At 42.2% G+C, this 19,043-nt stretch overlaps 1 protein-coding gene across 1 annotated transcript in view; it reads right to left on the reverse strand.

Moving 5' to 3' along the window:
* Positions 1–1,137: 1,137 nt before the first annotated feature.
* MOB3B (MOB kinase activator 3B) overlaps positions 1,138–19,043 on the reverse strand; it is a 104,282-nt gene continuing 86,376 nt past the window's right edge. Inside the window, exon 6 of the mRNA XM_075411034.1 lies at positions 1,138–5,579. Coding sequence (XP_075267149.1) covers positions 5,550–5,579 — 30 coding nt within the window. The 3' untranslated portion in view covers positions 1,138–5,549. The remainder of the gene's footprint in view (positions 5,580–19,043) is intronic.

Consider the following 19,043-nt stretch of genomic DNA (forward strand, 5'->3'; position numbering starts at 1 on the left):
CAGGCTTGTTGGCCTTGTTTGCCATGAGGGCAGATTGCTGGGTCATGGTCAGCTTGGTGTCCACCAGGACCCTCAGGTCCTTTGCTACCCAGCTGCTTTCCAACTGGGTGGTCACCTGCTTGTACTGATGCCTGTTCCTCCCCATTTCTCTTCATTAAACCTCATGAGGTTCCTGTTGGCATTTTTTCCCAGCCTACTGAGGGCCCGCCGAGTGTTGGCACAGCGCTCTCGTCTATCGATATGCACATGCTGCGCTGAGAACCTTCCTGCTACCCTTGCCATTGGGCTTCTCTCAGCGCTGCCAAGTTGCTCAGCTTCCCTCAGCAGCCGTTTTCCAGTTACTCCGTTAGTCCCAGCATCTCTCTTCTTCAGCTCCTCCCACTGCCTGAGAGAGACACCCAATGTCCAGCATTGGCTCTGCTTCTCCCGGGTGCTGCCTCTACATCGCTGGCAGCCATTCCTAACCCCTATGCTCCTCCTCCCCTCAGGCTCCGTGACTGACCTCATATTCAGTATACAGTAGCTTTATATATAAAAGTGCACATATATATATATATATATGTATATATATGGTGTATATATGTTCTAGGAATCAGGCCAAAGGACAAAGAGAACAGTCTAATGAGCTGCAAGTCCATATGATGGGGATAGTTTCTATTGACCTACTAGACCTCCATTTCCTTCTGTGGCAGCCAAATTCTAACCAAGGCTCTTTAGTTCTAAGATGAAACTTTGCCTTGAGCTGGCTTGGTGCTACGCAAATGTCCCTCCTGTCTTGGCATGTCCCACCAGGAACCAGCTGAAGAACACGATGAAACCCATGAGTAACCCAAGACAGAAGAACTGTGATGCAAGAACTAGCAGGTCAGTTTAGCTAAAGAAAGGCTACTGGCATGGCTAGTCCAACCCTGCTGGAGTTGGCAAGAGGCTGGCCAACGTTCATTAGCATGACGTTTGGTTGATTTTTCTTGGTGTCGCATCGGTTCCAGGAGGGCTGTGAGGAAGTTGGCACATGGCAGTGATGGATCTCAGTCACCTCCAAGTCCTGTGAGCCTGACAGGAAATTCTACCCCACAGTATGACCACGACACACATTTTTCTTGCTGAAGAGTTAAATCCCAAACAATTTCACAACACTTCTGCAAGGTTATGTTTCTTTTATTCATATTTGGATTTCGTTGCTTTATTCACTAGGATTGGGTTGAAAAGTTATATTTCCATTTCTTTTAGTGACTACAACAGTTAGTGTCGGTCTCCTTCCATACAGTTGAACCACTATTTAATAACACACAAAACTAAAAGAGCCTAAGACACTTCTGACATCATTTAAAAAAACTAACATATCAAATAGCGCTGATGCATGGAGGAGGAAAAGGAATCAACCACTTCTGAGAAAGATGCATCCCCCTTAAAAATTACCAAAAAAAAAAAAAATTGTTCTGTGAGGAAGAGCAGGGAGTGTACATATGCACACACCAATACTTCCACATTCCTATCCCCATCCAAATATATATATAGTTTTATATATATATATATACACGCACACACGCACATACAGGCACATGAATGTATCAGACTGGACAAGTAATTTTTTTTTCCCCTGGAAGAATATTATTATAACTCTTTATTATATTATATCTGTCTCTAAAACAGGAAAAACTTATTAAAACAGAAAAGAAACAACTACTTTAATAGCTCCAACTTATCTGGTTAAACCTTGAAAAACATTGACTCTCTATTTAGCATGAAATACATGAAAAATAAAGTTTGATAATTTTACATTTAAATGTATACCACGACCAGGTTCTTCTTAATGATTTGGCTTGCTTTGCACTTGGAACAGTCTCCAGAATCATTATAAAGGTCTTTAATTTCTTCCAATATATAGGAAAAAATGTCTGAACACTGACCACTTGTCTACACTGGGTCCCGCAGTGTTATCCCCTTTCTAAAGCACTTCAGGCATGTCAAATAATGGCAAGCAAGTTCTTGGAGAAAACTGAGGTTTTCATAAGTATCCAACCTCTCTCAAATCTGATGGAAATCATCAATTTCACTGCTGTGTGCCAGTAAAAAATCCCCCCTTTGACAGACCCTGGGACTCCATCCTTCATAAAACCTGAGGGAGTTTACGCTGAGATTTGTTTCATGTTACATTTGTCACTACAGTGACACTAGGCTGTGTTCACACAAAGTTCATTACAAAATCCCTTACTACAGAGACAATCGATGAAAGCTATTAAGTCTTTAATTACTGGAGGCAATTTTGGTATCACAGGAACCTTTCACACTCTGAAATAAAGCTGACTGGTCTCAGTCAGCTGAAATGATCCCTCGTACAGTGCCTTGAAGCTTAACACTAGCAGCGTTTCTTAAGAACCAGACTAAAAAAAAATTTGTTTTTTAGGCAAGAAAAACAAGACGTGATTGAAAGACTAGAAAGGTGATTAAAAAAAACCCAACCAAAAAACACAAAACAACCACCCCTCCCATCCCCCCAATCCCAGAAGCATATGAAATGCTGGAATGATCAGGCACAGACATAATTAAGATCAGGTAGGAAGTTTTTCTCAGTAGGTGAAATGGGCGCCTCTGCATACAATCATGTTTAAACTCAGTTCTCATTACATATCCTGAGGAATTACATAAATCAGGACTTGTAATTAACAACCAAAACGATTCTGTCCAGATGTAGCCCCCAGCAAATTACCAAAGGAGCCGGAATCCTTGAGTATGAGATCCAACAGGACGCTGCCCCTCTCTCCTCTATGGGAAGGGGTAATATGATACTTTTATGTAGTGATGCCATGTTCCAGACATTATTCTTATTGGGATATCAAATACCAGGCACAGCAAAAGAAAAAATGGACCATGGCAGGAGATGGCCAGGCCGCGGCTGAGTATCGCTGCAGTGGAACCAAGAGTACCTGTTGGGGGACATTCACCTGAAGGCGCAGCCCTGCCATTCTGAGGAATTTTATTTCATCACCTAGCAGACTCTGCATTCTCCCCAGTAGAGTAAGGAACCAAAACAAATACATTTTGCACTTCTTTGTGGCTGGTTCAGCTCCTGGGTTGTAATGAGCTTACCCCATTAAAGGAATTTTGGCCAGGTCAAACACAAATCCTCTAGGGTTCAACCCTGCATTTCCCTCCTTTGCCTCATACAGTGTGCTGTAGTAGAAAAGGAAACGCCAGAGTTTGTGAAAAACAGTTTTAGAAAAAGGAAAATACCACAACAGATAAGTTTTGCATTCACAAAATTAAGGCATTCACAAAAGAGCTATTCAGAAATAATTCAAAGTTACTGGGAACAAATTCTGCTTGATCTTCAGACTGAGCTACAGTGAATAGACTCAAAACAATATATGGTAAGAAGCTTAATAAAACAAAGAATAAATTATTTTATATATAAAATACCACATTTTTCAATTTGTGTAGCGGCTTTGATCTTTATGCACAAAATTCCACACATTTGCATCTTCATGTTAATCTTTAAAATATAGCACGGCAGTACTGCCCAGCCATAATAAGAACACCAGATGGCAACTGACCACAGTCAAATTCAAGAGCACTGCATCGCTGCAGTTCCATCTACAACAGTGCAACAGCCCAGGCACTTCGGAGGAGTACAAGAAAGCCTTCTGTAAGCATCTGACATTGTAATTCCAGGCAGTTGTCATCCACACGTACCATGTACCTTCTTCAAAAGATACATTTCTCATCTTCTTTAAAATGAGGCAACTAAGCTGAGCAGCAGCTGTGGCAAGGAATTCCAGAAGCTAGTTATATCCTGCAAAAGCACCAGCAGGCCAGAAATTATCTGTGTGCACATTCCAATCCCCAATGAATGAACCTGATTGCAAAGACCACCGAAGGAGGTAGGAACAAGTCAGTCCATCCCCTTGAAAGCAAAGGATAATGCTGTTTGCATAATTCTAAAGATGCAGAAAAGCCTCCATGTAGCTACACAGAATGTTCACAGACAAAAGCCCTTTCTTTGTCCCAGGAGGTGATCACTAACATTTACGAGCCCTGTTTTAAGGAAGCAGGCAAGCAAATCAGAATGTACCACAATATGAGCTAGAAAAGGTTTGCTGTTCTTCTTTTGCGTCTGCTGCCCCTCAATTTTAATTGTTCCAATCACTGGATACTCCATGAGATTTACTTCTGATACTGTCCCAGAAGATGTAAACACACCTAACTCACCCAAGGGGAAGGCAGCAACACGGTTCAGCACTTACTCAGGAAGGAGTAATATTTCACACAAATGTGCAAAATTCATTAGAAGGCACAGAATATATAGCTGTGTTCCACTTGATTCCCATTTATTCAGCTGTATCTCTCTTGTGATCTCTCTGTTAAGTATTGCTCTTTTTTTTTTTTTTTTTTTAGAAGAAAGACTCTTCTCAGGGTATATTTGGCATAGAAGACTTGATTTACTGCAATGGATCCTTCCAGGCTGTCCATACATGTGTTAATTAATTTGGTTTGAGTTCTGGAAAAAAATTTTGTGTTAGTCCAGGGCGGAAAGCAAGCCACACTGCTGGACACTATTTAGATGCAATACAGACCTTCACTTAGTCCCTCCTGCTCTAACCTTTATTCTACTCATCTTTACTGTATCTTCCTCACAGTAACTAAAACTAAATTTCATTTTCCCTGAAAAGATGAAATTTTAAGGTGAATGAGAGGGATCCTTTTTCTAAGAGGATGAGAGGATATCAAATTACATGACAGAGTGGTGTATTTCATAGGGGACTTCAGGAAAATGATGACTATAGCTGCTTTTTTATGTAATGTAGAGATACTGAGCAGATTTGCTGTGAGTCACAGTATGAATTCAAAGAAAAGACTTCAACACTGCAGAGCTATATCTGGATTCTTACTCACATAACTGAGATCAGAAACTGTCCCACTGTCACCCAATTATGAGTCACAATGAAGCACAAACTCCCTGATCAGCTGAAGGACACAGCTGTGTTCCTGGAAACACAAGGGTCGCTGGCATTTGGGAACGGTGACCAAGCCTTTGGTGGCCTGGTGAGGGGTGGGGGGCATTAAAGGCTAAAAGTCTTCTGTGATTCCAGACCGTCTAAATATTCTGTTGCACTTAGGAAACAAAGCGCATACCAAGAAACAAAAGAAAAAGAAAACAACATTGCAGCTAACAATGCAGTTTCATTTCAAAACAACTCATCTGGAGGTCAGCCCAGGGATCTGAGTTTCAGTAAAGCTTTAGCAGCAGGAGCACAGCCTGTCATTGTTCATGGCTGAAGAGGCTCTTATCCCTAATGAAGAAGTTAAACTAATATGCAGTTGATTCTTCCTTTTCTCAGTAATCCAGGTCACTCAGGTAAGGTTCCTAGCAGCACATTCAGGGTTAAGAACACTGACCGTGGTGGGAAGCAACTGTGAAAGTAATTGTGGTTCCCAACTTTCCTGCTTTCATGGATTAACAAGCAGGCTCAGTCCATGAGGGCTGTCACATTCTCAAACTCTGCAGTAAGAAGGAAACTGGACTTCGCTTTTCTTCACCGGCTAGCTTTTCAGTGACACATCCTGGTTGTCATCTCTTTCTGTCAAACAAGAAGGAGAGATTAAAAAGCAAATGGCATTGGTTGTAAAGTGCACACACACCTCTTCCCAGTTAACATTTCTGCATCTCTGCAAAATAATGTGGTTTTAAATGCCACTATGGTTCTGAGCCTCTCTGTCACTTTCAAGGACAATGAACATAACTGGCAATTAGCATGCAGTATTTTGTGATTTTTGACAGCTTTAATACCCTATTAATTCCCTAGCCATGTCACGCAAATGGTACTGCATCCCACAAAAAAAGAAATACATCACCTGCAAGAGCAGGAAACCTTTTAACATAAGAAAAAGGATTCCAGTCATTCATTGAACCTGCGGCCAACATTCTTTGCTTTGTTCTTTCTGCCTCCATATGGACACAAAAGGCACATGGACACAAATCTTCTTCAGGACTTGTCCAGAGCTGTGGCATTTGTCCCTAGGATGGGATCTTGGACAATTTACAGACTCCATTAGGAACTGAGGTTTGGGATCCATATAGGATTTTATTTCATCTGATTTACAGGCACTCTGATACAAACTCTCAGGTAACTGGCTGCCCCATTCTATCCAACCTGTCATATTTGTCAGCAGATTTTCTGGAGAGATGTATCAGATGGTCTGTCCAACAGCTATCCACATACACAGTACTAATGCGTGCCGTTTGCTGTCTAGGCTGCAGGGCTGCCGCCTCTACGGGTCGCCATAGTTGTGCAGGTTGTCACTTTAGCTCCTCTTGCATAGTCTTTCCAGACCATACAGCATTTCCCTTGGAAGATGTATTTAGATTTACCAAGTTACCAGAAGTGTCTTAGCTTGCTTGAATAATGTTATAATTTATAAAATGATTAATATCTCACGTAAAGGGCTTCATGACAGTCTTGTAACTGTATCTTACTCTGTGCTTAACAGGTAATTTCTCCACCTAGAATCCTACACAGAATTGTAGGACTTTTTTTCCTTTCCAGAGCTTTAATTAGTTTTCATATCTTGTAGATTCACAAACTATCTTGCCTCACTTGTTATTTTGATGTCATGCGTGTAATAGAATGGAATATTTTAATTTGCAGCTGTTATAAAGACAATGGTAATTAGTACAGTAATTTAGACAGTAATGTGTGATCTCCACATGGATCCATACAGTAACCTGAACTAGTAATTGCTTCTTCTCTAATTGGTTAAAGGTGACAAAGGTGAATGTTCATGGAAGACTCTGTCCCTTTTTCTCCTTAGAAGTTTTGTAGAGTTTTTCTGAGTTGTTTTGTTTTTCTTTCAAAACAGCTGCAATCAGGCTTATTCCTTCACAGCAACAAACACCAAATGCAGAACTTAATATAGTTCAGCACACTGTCGGACAGCTTCCTACTGTTTTATACATAAGCAGATACAAAATGCCTCTCCCTCTTCTTTCTTCGAGAGATCAGAAAAAGCAACTATGCTAGGAAATACTGAAGAACAGCATATAATTTGCCACTACATCAACACCTTGCTAACTAGCTCCAAGCAAAGCAGACATCTGGAAGCTAGTAAAATCCAGCAGCACTCAGCTTGATCCAAAGCCCTCAAGAAGCTCTTCCCAGGGAAGGCAGAGCAGGGCAGGGGCCGCAAGCCCTGATGTGGTTTGACACCATGGAGGAGTTTCACTAACAGGGCCCAACGCCGTTTCCAGCGCTGGTTTTCCCAGCAGAGGATGCCAGGTGCTGCTGCAGAAAGGAGCTAAAACACGCTCAGGAAGGGAGTACTCTTGCCAAAGTCTGTGTTTTCTTCCCAGATTTTAAATAATTCTTTTATTTCCCTTATCTCAAGATTAACTAGGTGCTAATACTTCTCAGAGGCAGTGTTAGTCTTTGCAGACCCCTAAATTTACACATATTCAGTCCCTGCACCTCCGTACTGTACTACCAATAACCACAGCTGATAGGTCTGCAAGGTGAAACACCACCACTTCTTTCTGTAGCTGCTGCTGAACAGCTGTTTTCAGTCAGACAGTAGCATCTTATCCTGTTAGAAAAGCAGTAAAGAGGGTAATGTAGACAGCATCAGTCCTTGTGAACTTGGCCACCCTCCTTCAGGAGCAGTCGAAGGCCAACTGCGTCTCGACAGAATAATAAAACATCATAAGCAACACATCCAATATGCAAAATGCATCTCCATTCTTACCTTAAAGGAAAAAATACCACCAGAGGAAGGACGTTTGGCATGGATAAGCGTGTCCAGGCAAAGGAAAGAGCAGGACCCTAGATAACCTATGCGTAAGCTGTAAACTAGAGGGCTTTAAACCAGTTTGCCATGTGAGCTTCTGAAATGTTTCAGCTATGTGCAGATGTGAGTGTTCCACTGCTCTAGAGTCATGTGCACCTACCATGCCATTCCTAACTTTTCTGTCGAGCCAGAATTTATTTTTTATAGTAATACAAATTCTCCCCAAGCCTCTCCCTCCCTTCATTCCTGCATTTCTGTTTGTTTATACAGTTACATTCACTGTCCCTTACATCAGCTATATTCCTCCTAATTCCTATTCCCCCCATCCTGTCAGGAGAATGTTGCTGCAAATGGCTCTGCAGTTTTCTCACTCCTTCTACTTAGCAGGCCTTCAGTTCCAACACCTGCTTGGCTTTGGTTTTGGAAATGCTCACCAAAGCTATAAAGTCAGAAACATGTTCAAACTTACAAAATACCATCATCTCTGATGCACAGAAACTTCTTCTGTATTGACCTATACTGTTATCAGTAAACGAAGGACACGGTTACATTGCATTCGTGCATGTATGTGCCCAAGCTTTTACTGACTGCAGCCAATGATGATGAACTAGATGCACTTTTTAAAAGAAAAAACAAACAACATGGTCCTTATAACAGTGAATTGGTACATGCTTTGTGAGAGTGACCTAGTTCTAGTTGTTTTTTTCTCAGAGGAATTTACAATAGGGATGAAAACCAAACAGGAAATGGTTTCTCAAAGAGCCTGATATAATTATGAAGCTGGCAAAGAAAAAGTTAGCTTCACTCAAAATGCTGGTGAGAATGAGAGGAAGGGTCATACCCACAGGGTCCAACCTTGGCCGGGCAGCAGCACGAGGCACGCTGTGAGCTGCAGAGCCTACTGCCGCGCCTTTTACAGAGCAAACTGCTCCCACCTGCCAAACACTCCCTCCGAGGTACTGACCTGTAAAAACTAGTTGCCCGCTCTCCGCAGAGCCTAATGGAAAATCTCTCACCGATTCTGATGGGCACAAGGGAACTTAGCACACAGTCCCACCCCACTTAATTCAGCGGAGAAGTCCCCCTCAAACCTCGTTGGGGATCTGGCTCTTCAGTTCTTCTGGTGGTGTCCCGCCATCAGGTGAACACTGTCTTCAACACAAACGCCAAGCTGAGCCTTCCTCAGTGTTTCCTGAGTTTTCCTGGGTTTGTGCTTCTCTGAAGCTTTCCTGTTCATTTTAATGTGGGGAAGGTGTAGAGGTATGTTCTTGACTAATAATTATCAATTAAAAGTACACAAGGGTAGTTCCCAAACATGGGAAATGACAGCTAGCTGTTGACAGACTCTTCCGAGCAGGCAGGCAGACTGGAAAGGCTGACTCTTTGGCTCAAGGTACTCTGATACCCAGCCCAGTTGGATATTAAATGAAATAATACAGGCTAGACAGACAAGTTACAGAACCAGACACGGCAACACAGACAGGCACAGACAAACATTTTAAAAGATATTTAAACCTTTCAGAATCTTGCTGTGGCGACTAAACACCCAAAACACTGTAACAGAAACTCTCCATACCAGAACTTTGGATACCAGATGCGCTTCCTCTTGAAAATGAATTACAAGAAATTCCAGAGCATTATTCGGTATCACTGCAGTCAGACTTGTTCCTGTTCTCAACTTTGGATTACACAATTAACTCAAAAAATGAAGGCACAAATAAATGCTGTTTTTCAAAGCCAAAATACAAAAGAGAAAATAAAATCTGGACCCTATCTGTGTGGTGAATATGACCACAGACCAAGCACTAAGGAGAATTTAACACAGGAATAACTTCTAAGTAACTTAAAGAGAAACATTTATTAATGCTAACAAGCCACTTTGTAAGCACCAGAAATCTGTCTTGTCTGTCAGTATTTGTGACTTCATGGAGGGATGCATTCCTCAATATTTTTCAGGGAGTACCAACATGATTTCCTAGAAGAAGGAAAAAAGGAACACATGGCCTTCACAGGGTAATCAATCTTTATCTCTGATGGATGTCTGGTCCTCTCTCTTCCCTACTGCTCTAACATGCATGTCAGATACATTCAGCACATAAATCTATATCTAACTATCCTAATTTCTGGTCCTCAGTTCACCTTTAAATAACGCAGTAAAAGAATGGAAAAAATCTATTTCTTACAGCATGCACGAGCAGTTTTTTAACAGGACCAATCTACATCCAGGGAGATGCTGATAAAGTCTGAATGAGTTACTAGAAGAACGAGTTCCCCAATAAAAAATCATGTTCTTCTAAGAAAATGGTGCTTCTATGCTTGCATGAGTCACATATTGAGTAGGCAAAACATAAGACATAAAAAAACCAGACATCAGCTTTGTACCAGTACTTCATGGAAGCAAGGGGTCTACAGTCTGCCTTGGGCAAAAGCTGATGGGAAAGTGGGTGAAGTGACAGGACTAAGTAGTATAAATAATATTCTAGACAAACACCAGAAAAAATTAATAAATGCAATAATCACCTTCAATAAAACCTGGGCTGCTTTAAAGGTCTGAATCCTTGTTCAGTGCCTGTGTCCCACCCTCACTGCCCGTTCCCCAAACAGCAACCAAGTGGGTTTGCCATTCTCCCTCCTCACCTCCTCCGACGGCCAGTTGGAAAGCCTAAGGACAATGTGACAACAGCTTGTTTCAGCCCTTTGACAACTGTTTTAAACATGGTTAGGGTTTAAGTGTCTCAGCAGAGAAGTGGTTGGAGGAAATGTATTACCTTGTGACGGGCAGGGATACCCTGCCCGCAGGTACCCAGCAGCTTGGAAGATCTGACCAAGTGGCCAGCAGCAAGCAGACACCAGCAACGGACAACATGCCCAATTCACTTGCCTCAACTTACTGACTTAGAGAAAGCAACCTTCCACATGCAGCCTGCCATTTACTCATGTCTTCAAACAAGCATTGCCCAGCCTTAACCATGTTCTTATGGTTAAGGAAGTTAATATCTGTGTAACAATCCTGTGAATAAATACACCGTGTTGGGCAGGAAGGCATACACAAACAATCCTTCTGATGTGTGGTTCTTGGTTAGAAGGCTCTGCTGGCGCTGACACAGGCATCACTGGGTCATACCTCTCTCCTCCCTACTCTCACAGTGAGACAGAAAAGCAAGCCACACCCAAGGGGAATCCCAAATCCCATACAGAGATGCTCAGTGATGTACCCATGCAGGCACTTCACAGTCTTTCAGATATTCAAATAAGAACCACAGAATAAGCAGATAAAGAAGCAAAAGGTTTAAAAGAACATTTTATATACTGTTCTTCAAGCACAAATGGCTATGACTTCTGCAACTTTTTTTTTGTTATTTTGTTTTCTTCACAAAGATGTCAACAGCTGACAAATAGTCACCATGTGGACAAAGCTCTCTGTATGCTGGTCACAAAAGAGGCTGTTTACTATGCAACAGCACAGATCACGCAGCCAAAGATCCTGTGTTGCACAACTAATCTATATTCAGACAGCTAACTGAGCAGGATAGGAAGGCTGAAGCCAGATTTCTAACAGTTAAACTCCTTTTCTCTGGCATTTTTAGCTAGAGCCATGCCTTGAATTTTCATTTAGCAATTGTTTTCTCCAAAGTTACTAAAAAAAAATGTCCTCTACTTCTTTAGTTGTCTGTCCCTGTTTACTGACAGAAAAAAATGGCAGACTGGTAATTGTCATCGAATGGGCATATTGATCATATGGCTATTTCCTTTGTTAGGTTTCAGGATGTCTTCCACTTGAATGAGTCTCAATTATTATGATGCACAGGACTAAATTAATCTCTCCTACAATCTGTTTGGCTTCAGGGTAGTTATTCTGAAGCTAAGGATAGTCTAATAATAATCCTAGCTGATTATTCCTGAATCTGTATGGCGATGTTTGCAGGACACAGACAGTACTCCTGTCTGCAAAAGTATTTCCTTATCACTGATGGCAAAGGCATTTTATCAACTGACTGCAAGTGGAAACAGGATCGGAAAATCACACTGCAAAATGCACCTGTCAGTAAGGTTAGATCTGGATAGACACACAGAACATGCACTTGGATGACTGACTTGCTTAAACGCATCGTACTCCAAGCAGGTACTCTTGTCTTCTGTATGGTTTTGTCTTCTGCAACGATAAAATAAAAGTCCTTCTGTGGTTGGTTTAAAAAAAAAAAAATCTATCCAGAGACATGTTAGTTCTCTACTACGAATTACAATTCTGTTGCATATAGTAGATATTTTACATAAATAATTTTATACACTAACAGGTCTATTTAAATGGGACATTAAAGATACCCTTCCCTATTATTTTTACAAAACTGTCAAGTACATGCAGCACTACATTTTTTCGTACGGCAGTTAGAAAAATTGGACTTGCTGTTTCTCAGTTTTCTGGTTCATGTGGGTTTAGAAAGAATCATAACTGCCCAGTCCAACACTCTATAAAACTAAGAGTCACCCAACAAGTACTGTTCAAATTACGAAAATATATATTTTTAGTTAGGTGGAATAGCTTTCCTGAAACTTGTTCTTAACAATGTCTTCACAATTGCCTTCTGATGCTAGTTATACTACTGGATTAAGGCATTAAGTGTTAGGGAGCGAAAATTATAGATATTTTTTGAACAGTTACCAACAATTTCAAGTTGTTTTGAGTTCTAGGAAATCCCAAGTTCTGCTGCTGTTGGGATTTTTAAGCAGACTTTCATTTGTGAAGATTGACAACACACCATCAGTGGATTGCCTCCTTGTTTCAGTCTAGTAAGGGCAGCTGATCTATGTTATTCAGAGAAGAACAGGTTATATCTAAACTGGTATTATGGTTTAACCAAGCAGCAGCATCTAAGCACCAGGCAGCCGCTTGCTCACCCCTTCCCTTCCAACCGAGCGGGATGGGGAGGAGAAATGGACAAAAGGGAAAACTCGTCAGTTGAGACAAAGACACTTCAATAAGGTAACAAAGGAAATACTACTACTAATGCTAACATTAATACTACTAATAATAATGATCATAACGAATATGCAAAACAAACTATATACAATACAATTCTCTCACTACCCAAAGACCAATTTGCAGCCACTCCCCAAGCAGTGAACACAGAAACCTGAACTCATAGATTTTGCAAATTTCACAAAATTACAGAAAAAGACAAAACTCCCAGACGATAGCAGATTCAAACTCATGGCAAGGAGAAGAGTTCCCTGCCCCTCGGCCAAGCCCCATTCACAAGCTGAGCTTGACGTCTATGGTATGGGATATTTCCACTGGCCAGCCTGGCTGCCTGCCTGGCCGTGCTCCCTCCCAGCTCCTGCACACCTGCTCACTAGCTGAATATCGGAAACCGGAAAAAGTCCTTGACTTCACAGCAACAACTGCAAACGTCAGTGTTATCAACAGTCCTCTCATACTGAATCCAAAACACAGCAGCTACTGGGAGGAAAATTAACGCTGTCTCTGCTGAAATCAGGACAGCTGGGAAGATGTTACTTTGTCAAAGAGGATGAGCAGCAGTAGTTCTCTCCATAGTAGTAAGAACAGCTGAGATGCTAGTGCAAACAGGACAACCACATTTCCAAAAGCATTACAGGAACCATGGCGGAGGTGTTCCCACCATACTTTTTGCAATGCTGGTGAAAAAGCTTTTTCCAGTCTCTGCTCGCTGGTCATGTGCCTTCCACACAGAGCACAAACAATTAGCAAGGAGTCCTTTTGCTGACTGGTATAGGCACTAGTGTAAACGGACCCATACAAATTATACATGGAAAAGCCTATTTGATTAAATTCTTAATGGTTTTGCCACTTTCTAATTCTACCTACAGCATATTCTCCAGAGCTTTTCCATGATGGGGCATGAACTGCAACTCTGATTCATATTGACTACAAGTTACTAGAACAGACAGAGTAAGGTATCACGTTGTGGTTACTAAGGAGAAATTCTGGCTCTGATTCAGCTCAGAATTTAAACATAGGGACAAGTCCATATGCAGGAAGCTCACATTTGAGTAGAGTAGAAGAAACACTTATGTATACATTATAAAACAAGTAGTTACAAATACTTTTTTTATATCACACCTGACCTGGAATGCCTTTATAATTTTTTGTGGTTTTGCAACCACAATTCCATTTTTCTAATCTGTTTTTTCTCCTTGTCGCTGTAACCAAGCCAGCTATTTCCCACACATACTGACATAGCACAGAACAACAACCTATTGAGCAGGTAAGATTCACATTAACTCATCAGCAGCTCAAAATTAGTTCAATAATTATGGAAAAGATTCTTTGTGTGTCACGTGTTCTGCATTATAGCAATCTCATAGCAGTTCAATGTAAAAAAAAAAGTGCAAAAGTATCGGATGCTATTTTGCAGTTAGTTTCTGCTCTTTCAATATCTTGCAAAATTGAAGAGATTTGGAGGAATAAGCCTCTTCAAGAGTTTTTCTGCTCTCGCTTTATTCTAAACTGTTAATTATAACTCTTTTTATCTTGTATTAATGATGTCTTTGAAGTACAAATGTGGTGCTGTTTATTGCAAACTGTGAAAGGTGGATTAATTTGGAGAAGCCCTTTTTATTCAACAGGCTATAATTTACATTCATTAGCTGAACTTCAAAACAGGACTTACTTATGTGGTGTACTCCTCACCAGCGAGACACCTGTACTTATGTACCCACAAAAGAGAGATAATTGTGTCAAAGTATTAGACAGCAGAGCAGTTAATCCAGAGCACCAAAAAGAACCACTCCAAAACCTCTCATGAGTCAATGACACACAGAAAAACTGTCAGTAGGAAAGTCCTTCTGTTCTCCTGTTCTCAGCAGTGTGTGGCTTAGGTTCAGTGCAAGCAAAGTAGCTGGTGTGATAAAAATAGTCATTAAAAACATGCATGCCAGAAACTATTTACTCAGAAACTCTGGCACTGCAGTGTATCTCATGATGCTTTACTTGAGCATCAAAGTTGAGAATCCTATTTTTCAGCAATGTTAAGTCCTAGAGTTCTCATTTCCCCCCTAATTTCTTGCAGGAAATGGAGGACATGCAAAAGATGGCATTTATTTATCTACCACTGGTTTCTTGTTCAGTTAGTGATCAGATCCATCTGTTACATTCTTGTCATTTGTACAACGTAACAGAAATCCTGTTGGATATTATCGCTATATCTTGTTGAGGCAGAAAATCTGGACTGAGGGCAGGAAATGCTTGGCTGCTTCTTTTTTTTTCCAAATTTTTTCTTTAAGAAGACAAAAATACTGCTGGCTAGTTGGCAGCAGTGACAAGTCCTGCCTGAATGGGGACTGTTTTACTACAGCAGACAACGAAGGGGGGAAAAACAAAAGAAAATTATACCTACTTTAAAGTTGGGCCAAAGAGTATTTATTTAATTTTGGATAATACCTGAACAAGTACTAAGTCATTCTACCAATTTGTGATGAGTAACAGAATTTAAAGTAACTATAAGCAACAACCTTGTAGGAAAACTAAATTATTAGATAAATTCATATTGTGAATTGCACTTGTGAGCACAGAAGTACCTGAATTTTGAACAGCTTTACAATAGCTGTATGCCTAAAGAGAGCCACTGAACACACACACACATTGGTAAAAGACCTCAGAATCACAGAATGTTTGGGGTTGGAAGGGACCTCTGTGGGTCACCTAGTCCAACCCCCCTGCCGAAGCAGGGTCACCTACAGCAGGCTGCACAGGACCTTGTCCAGGCAGGTTCTGAGTATCTCCAGAGAAGGAGACTCCACAACCTCCCTGGGCAGCCTGTTCCAGTGCTCCGTCACCCTCAGAGTGAAGAAGTTCTTCCTCACGTTCAGATGGAACTTCCTGTGCTTCAGTTTGTGCCCGTTGCCCCTTGTCCTGTCGCTGGGCACCACTGAAAAGAGCCTGGCCCCATCCTCCTGACACCCACCACCTGTCTTGTACCAGAGGCTGTGTGTAACTGGTCAGGGAAGTGTACTGGCAAAAATTCCAGCTCTTCAAAGAGTTAGTCAATAGGACCCCCTGGGAAACTGCCCTCAGGGACAAGGAAGCAGAACAGAGCTGGCAGGTCTTTAAGGATGCTTTTCACAGAGGGCAAGGGCTCTCAGTCCCTAAGTGTAAGAAATCAGGAAAGACAGGCAGGAGACAGACATGGCTGAGTTGAGACCTACTGGTCAAACTATGTGGCAAGAAGCAAATGCAGAGGCAGTGGAAGCCGGGACAGGTATCTGGAGAAGAGTGTAGCGACACTGCCCAGTTGTACAGGGATGGGGTCAGGAAGGCCAAAGTGCAGCTGGAGCTGAACGTAGCAAGCAATGCAAAGAATAATAAGAAGGGTTTCTACAGGTATGTCAGCCAGAAGAGGAAGGTCAGAGAAAGCGTACCCCCCCGATGAATACAACTGGCAAACTGGCAACAACAGACAAGATGGCAGCTGAGGTACTCAACAACATTTTTGCCTCAGTCTTCACTGGCAACCTCTCTTCCCACACCTCTCAAGTGAAGGCACCTCAAGGGTGAGGAACATGAACATACAGAAGTCTGTGGGACCTGATGGGATGCATCCCAGAGTCCTGAGGGAACTGGCTGGTGTAGATGCCAAGCCAGTCTCTGTTATATTTGAAAAGTCATGGCAGTCAGGTAAAGTCCCTGGCAACTGGAAGAAGGGAAACGTTGTGCCCATTTTTGAAAACGGCAGGAAGGACGACCCTGGGAACTACTGACCTGTCAGCCCCTCTCTGTGCCTGGGAAGGTCATGGAACAGATCCTCCTAGAAGCTCTGCTAAGGCACACGGAGGACAGGGAGGTGATTTGAGACAGCCAGCATGGCTTCACCAAGGGCAAGTCCTGCCTGACCAACCCAGTGTGGCTGCTATGATGGCATGACTACATCAGTGGACAAGGGAAGAGCTATGGATGTCATCTGTCTGGCCTTCTGTAAGGCCTTTGACGTGGTCCTCACCAACATCCTTCTCTCTAAATTGGAGAGATATGGATTTGATGAGTGGACTGTTTGGTGGATGGGTATTGGTTGGATGGTTGCAGCCAGAGGGTACCGGTCAACGTCTCGATGTCCAGATGGACACCGGTGACAAGTGGTGTCCCTCAGGGGTCCATACTGGGACTTGTACTGTTTAACATCTTCACCAGTGACACAGACAGCAGAATCAAGTGCACCCTCAGAAAATTTTCAGAAGACACCATGCTGGGTGGTGTGGCAGATGCACCCGAGGGACTGGATACCATCCAGAGGGACCTGGAGAAGCTCAAGAAGTGGGCCTGTGTGAACCTCATGAGGTTCAAAAAGGCCAAGGGCAAGGTCCTCCATCTGGGTCAGGGCAACTCCCAGTATCAATACAGGCTGGGAGATGCAGGGACTGAGAGAAGCCCTTCCGAGAAGGACTTGGGAGTACTGGTGGATGAAAAGCTTGACATGAGCCACCAATGTGCGCTCGCAGCCCAGAAGGCCAACCGCATCCTGGGCTGCATCAAAAGCAGCATGGCCTGTAGGGCGAGGGAGGTGATTCTGCCTCTCTAGTCACTTTGGTGAGACCTCACTGGGAGTCCTGCATCCAGCTCTGGAGCCCTCAGCACAGGAAAGACATCGACCTGTTGGAGCGGGTCCAGAGAAGGGTCACAAAAATGATCTAAGGGCTGGAGCACCTCTGCTGTGAGGAAATGCTGAGAGAGTTGGGGTTATTCAGCCTGAGAAGAAAAGGCTCCGGGGAGACGTTATTGTGGCCTTTCAGTATTCACACCGGGCCTGTAAGAAAGATGGGGTTGGAGTTTTTAGCAGGGCCTGCTGCGACAGGACAAGAGGTAATGGTTTTAAACTAAAAGAGGGTAGATTCAGACTAGCTACAAGAAAGTTTTTATGATGAGGGTGGTCAAACACTGGCACAGATTGCCCAGAGAGATGGCAGATGCCCATCCCTGGAAACATTCAAGGTCAGGTTGGATGGGACAACCTGGTCTAGTTGAAGATATCCCTGCTTATTGCAGGGGGCTTGGACTAGATGGCCTTTAAAGTTCCCTTCCAACTCAAACAATTCTATGATTCTGTGAAAATCGCCCATTTTGGCTGAGCTGGTACTCAGCTGATCTGACTACCAGGATCTGACTATGGTAACACAAAGGCCAGTTCTGACACAAGGAAGGAGAGAGGACTACCCAGTGAGCAGTGATAGGAAGGGCAGGATCACCATTTCCAGTTTTAGACTGCATCAATCTGGCCTTAAAATGATTGTGGAACTATACCTTAAGTGATTTAATAGATTAAAGAAGATACTGGCTGAAAGGCTGGGAGATGGAAACGCTGTCTTTTCACAAGCAATGCCACACATCTGGCAGCACTTCTGACATCCTGGCTCTAAGTACAAAATAACTCTTCCTCTTCCCCAACTTTTTTGGTTGTTCTGCTAAATGTGCCTACAAACCTGTCAGTTAATACATCCATGGGGCACAGAGCACCCTACAGCAGCACAGAAAGGAACATATTGTGTAATACTAGTCTTGGTGGAAACACAGCACATGAACATACCACCTGTGACTGCCGAGCTAGTTTTTTCTCTGAATTTTATGGGAAGATCTGGAATAATTCCACTGGCTGAAAAGCAAGTGCCTCAGATTCATGTCAGTGTCATCAGGGCATCAATGCAGTTCTGAATCATAAAATATAGGAAGGTAGAGGTCATTACACAAACCTTAATGTGGAATCTCCTGAACACATTTAACTTTGAAATCTTCTGTCACCCAGACTATAATGGGTTTTTGCAAATAATATACAATACTGCTTCCTAGAGGGATAAAAGAGAGAGAAAAAGAAAAAGAAAAAAGGAAAAAAGAAAAAAGAAAAAAGAAAAAAGAAAAAAGAAAAAAGAAAGAAAAAGAAAAAGAATGAGAGAAAAAGAGAAAAAGGAAAAGGAAAAATAAAAAGAAAAAAAACCCCAATAACAGAGTTTACTGATTAGGTTAATGTATTAAACACTCATCTCGTTAGTTACTAGACTGCCTGGACAAGCAATAAAAATTCCATTCAGAGAGACAGTTCTCTACAGAGCTAGGGAAAACAACCCATTTAGATGGTTACTTTTAAGCAGTTCAAAATATTATATGAAAATGTTATCAGAAGCCAACCATGCTATAAAGCGAATGGAAGCTTTTACGCTGAGAACAATGGAGAATAAAGCAAGAAAACCTTACTGTCTTTGTTTATTCTGCACATGAATCCCACCCTCATGGAGGCAAATAC

Source organism: Opisthocomus hoazin, chromosome Z (assembly GCF_030867145.1).
Source record: "Opisthocomus hoazin isolate bOpiHoa1 chromosome Z, bOpiHoa1.hap1, whole genome shotgun sequence".
NCBI lineage: Eukaryota > Metazoa > Chordata > Aves > Opisthocomiformes > Opisthocomidae > Opisthocomus > Opisthocomus hoazin.